Here is a 4,576-nt window from a genome sequence, read left to right on the forward strand (position 1 = left end):
CAATTACAATTCAGATTTATCTTATAAATGCAAAGATTGTACCCAACCTCTTATTAATCTGAAATTAAAGAAAGAAACTATGGAAATGATAGTAATAATAGCAATATTGTTTGAAAATAGAATCATGGGCAAAAGAGTGACCTTCTGAAGTTGGAGGTATAGAGGTATCAATTTGGAATTTGGAGAATGTTTCTAAAAGAGGTGACATTGGGGCCAAGTCTCAAAGATTGACTAGGAGTTGATAAAGTTAGTAGGAGAAGGGTGGTATAGGTAAATTATATATCCTGTGCAAAGGAAATGTGAAAATTTCTTTTCAGTAAAAATAAGTGGGTAACTGGATGGGAAGATACTTAGGAATGAAGCAGAAAAGGAAGAAGTTGGGGTGGAATGGGGACTTGATAGTATTAGGAAAGAATGGCCTGGGGGGAAAAGATTCTTGGAAGCATTGGAAAGCATTTTATTTATTGAACTTAAACAATCAGCAATTACCAGTAATAAAACCGATATATGTCTGATCCCTTTTCTGATACCTCTTTATTTTTTATGCCCTCCAAGCCTCTTGTTTTCAAGTAATTGACATTTCATGTTAATTTTAATTAATTAACATTTTTCATTTCATGCTAATTTCAGTTAATTAACATTTTTCTTTACATACTTCAGACATCCAGTATAAATATTCTTCCTAAGTACCTTGACTTCATCAGGTCCTTTGGTTCATAGTGTTCCCATAGATTATCTAATTGAGGAATAAAGATACAGATTTTTTGCTATGTGCCAAAGAAGACAAAAATCCAACCGATTAGAAGGGTAAATTTCCATACTTGGAATCTTCATGTCCAGAAATCATTCTCCTTTGATAGCTTGTCTACAGAAAGTTTAAAAAGGCTAATTAGTCTGTTTTTCTAATGATAAAATAAAGCATAACTATAAGAAAGGAAATGTTTCAAGATTATTCATATGTTCTTTTAAACTAGAAATTTATGATGGTGAGAGCATTTTTGTCTTTTTTGATATTGTGCTTATGTAGTATCTTGCTTAAAGCAGTTGGTTGGTAATTAGAGGTAAGTATGCATAGTGGTCATAGTGGATTTTAGAGTCACTGGGTTTAAGCTCTGTCACTTACTTGTTGGATATCAGATAAATTACTTAATCTCTTTCAACCACAGTTTCTTCACTGGTAAAATGGGATTAATAAAAAGAACAGTACCTAGCTCATAGGGCTGTTATGAAGACTAAATGAGAAAATAAATTTGTTGGCATAAGACCTAGTATGTAGTATTAAATAAAGATTAGCTACTTGTAGAATTGAATTATTTTATCAGGTAGGGCAGTTTTTTATTATTTTATGAATAAGGAGATAGAATCAGGCTCCAGTGATAGAGTTGAGATGTCCTCCCAGGTCTTCTGACTCCCCATGTAGTGTAATACCAAGATTTTCTTACTATAAGAGTCTAGATATGCCTTTGTCTTCTAATTTTTCACAACTGAAAAATTCATACAGTTGATTCCATGACTCCCTAGTGACCTCATCATTACTCATGGCTTTGGGTATTCTGTAGATACTATTCTGACTCCTGCATCCAACACTTTTTATACCTCTACTGGTCTTATCTTGAGCCAAGCCAACGTCATCTCTTTTCTGGATTATTACAATATGCTGATAACTGCAGTAAACATTTCTTGCTTCTGTTCTTAATATAAATGATACTTTTACAGTACTAGATCTTGTAATTCTCTGCTCAGAAAGCGTGAATGGTCTTCATCACACCTAGAAGAAAAGCCAGAATCTTCTCAGGGGACCTTGTTACCTGGCTTCTATTACTTTTTGTTTCAGTTATACTAGTTTTTTTGCAGTTTGTCAAACATTGTAGGCACATTTCTGCCTCACTTTTTCCTCTGCTTAGAATATTTCTTTCCATATACCCACATAGCTTAATCCTTTATTTCCTTTGGGTCACTTTATCAATAAGATCTTATGTGATGACACTGTTTTAAAAAAATAACAGTAATTCTCCCCACCTATATTCCTATTTATTTGTTTGTTTATTATCCATCTTCCTACACTAGAATGTAAACTCATTCAGACTGTGATTTCCATCTGTTTTGTTTATTGCTATTATACTCAGCTCTTATGTTTGATGTATAATACGAACTTTAGAAAACATTTGGTAAAGAAAGCAATAATTGTGGTTGGAAACTAAGAGGTGGAGTTTTCTGTGTTTTTTCTTCCAGTAGAAATTGATTTGAAAAGAATTTTATTCTAAAGAGTTGAAATAACTAGATTGAACTGAATTTTTTTATTTACTTGTTGCCTTGGGCAAATCATTTAGTCCCTGAGATTTAGTTCCTTTGCCAGTTAAATGGGGAATCCTGATATGGTTTTTCTATGGTTAATAGATACTCTAAAAAATAGTGGTTATATTTATTTTTATTCTGTGGCAGGACTTTTGCTAAATTTGGGGCAGATTTCTCATGCATAAAGGAAATCATGTGTAATATTCTGAGATGATAGTCTTTTTTTGGCAGGAGCTGCAGCCTATTGAATTCAAAGATCAGTCTGAAATAAAAACTAAGCATTGCTGAAGTTTCAGCGTAAGGCATTAGAAACTTTTAAAATCTAACATATATTGTGTTTTTGTAATATTTTTTTGTACCATCTTATGGGAAGAGTGTTGGCTTCAGATCCAGATATACGTGAATTTAAATTCAGCATTTTCCACTTAATATATCTTTATGAAAGTTATAAAGCTCTATGAGCTTTTGTTTTCACATCTGTAAAATAAGAATAATACCAATCTAACTGAATGATTAGGGGAGTTAAAATGACAAATTGTATGTGAAATTCTAACATAATGCCTGGTAACTAACAGGCCTCAGTAATTGTTTTATCATGAATTTGAAAATTCATATACAAAATATGAGTAAAGTACTGTTATTACTGTGTCGGAATTATTCCTTTCAGAGCAGTGACCTCAAGACGTTATCTATTTATTCTCACGATTCTGTGATTGATTGGAATAGTTTTAGAACTCAACTTTTGAAATTGTCTTCCATATTTTTGATCCATTCCACTGAAATTCTCTTTCTGAAGGTGGGTTTTTTATTTTATTTTATTTTGAGACAGAGTCTCATTATGTCACCTTCGGTAGAGTACTGTGGCATCACAGCTCGCAGCAACCTCAAACTCTTGGGTTTAAGTGATTCTCTTGCCTCAGCCTCACAAGTAGCTGGGACACAATGCCCAGCTATATTTTTGTTGCAGTTGTCATTGTTGTTTAGCCTGGGCTGGGTTCGAACCTGCCAGCCCGGGTGTATGTGGCCAGTGCCCTACCCACTGAGCTACGGGTGCCACTGGATTTTATTTCTTATAGTAATCAAAAAAACTGAAAGTTAAGTTTGAAACCAATTTTGGGGGTAAGTAGCATTAGAATAAGACTAAGTAGCAAGACTTTTGTTATCTTACATTGGGTTCTAAAGATAATATTTGATGAGTGTTAAACATTTATCATTATAATATTGTTGGAAGTTAGTACATAATCTATAACTGTTAAGAAAAGGGACAGTTATGTCCTGGATATGTAAATACTGATTGGTTTATTAAAAACTTATTCCTTATAAGTTTTATTTCTTAAATAAGCCCTTATTTCTGTGTGTTATATATCCATAATTATATTATTCACTTAATATCACTAATTTATTCCTTTATTCTTATAAAAATGCATTTTTAACTTACCTCTTTAGCGATCACCAGAATATACAAATTGCCGGTATCTATGCAAACTTTGCTTAATTCACATTGAAAATATCCAAGGAGCTCATAAACATATAAAGGAGAAGAGACATAAGAAAAATATTTTGGTAAGTTCTTTTAAAAATTTTATTTTTCAAATGGTAAATCTATATCAAATAATTTGTATTTTTGAAACTAAAAATGTGATATTTGTCCAGTTTGTTGTATTTGTAGCTGAAATGGTAACCTTGAAAGTTGTGATTGTTTCCCTTGTCTCAAGTGGTCACAAGGGTAATCTCCTCAAGACCAGTTAGCTCATTCTGAAGAATGTTATTTCCTAAGTTTAAAGCTATCAGGTACAATCACTCTGTCTAACTGATACTGAGTTCTTGTGTGCTAGGTCTAGGCAAAAATGAATAAGATAATGACAGTTTTTGCCCTCAGAGTTTCTAAGAATTGGTGATAGAATACATTGAGTAACATTTTAAGTATAATGAACCTCATTAAAGGGGGAAACATGGTGCTAAGGAAGTGAACAAGGATATTTACTTGCTCCGTAACAGGGAAGATTTCTTTGAGAAAGTGACATTGAGTTGAACCTTGAAGTAGTAGTTTAAATGACAAAGAGATGAGTGACCTAGAGAATTAAGTAGAGAGCAATTTATATAAAAAAAAAGCGTGAATGAAAGTCTTAGGCATGAAAGGACATGGCATATGAGGAACTGAAAGTCTGGTATGACTAGAGCAGAGAAAGGTAGAGAGAAAATGGTGTGGCGTGTAGCTGGAGAAGTATAGACCATTTAGGGCCTTAGAAGCTTTAGACCTTAGGAATTTGTAAATTTGGGG

At 33.0% G+C, this 4,576-nt stretch overlaps 1 protein-coding gene across 6 annotated transcripts in view; it reads left to right on the forward strand.

Annotated features, from left to right (window-relative positions):
• The window catches only part of ZCCHC11 (zinc finger CCHC-type containing 11), a 123,176-nt gene that overhangs the window by 52,967 nt on the left and 65,633 nt on the right, over window positions 1-4,576 (forward strand). For all 6 annotated transcript variants that reach the window (XM_023519144.1, XM_023519139.1, XM_023519142.1 and 3 more), the window contains exon 4: window positions 3,742-3,858. In XM_023519144.1, coding sequence (XP_023374912.1) covers window positions 3,742-3,858 — 117 coding nt within the window. The remainder of the gene's footprint in view (window positions 1-3,741; window positions 3,859-4,576) is intronic.

The sequence above is a fragment of the Otolemur garnettii genome, unplaced genomic scaffold, assembly GCF_000181295.1.
Source record: "Otolemur garnettii isolate 467f Iridium unplaced genomic scaffold, OtoGar3 scaffold00159, whole genome shotgun sequence".
In the NCBI taxonomy this organism is placed as follows: Eukaryota; Metazoa; Chordata; class Mammalia; order Primates; family Galagidae; genus Otolemur; species Otolemur garnettii.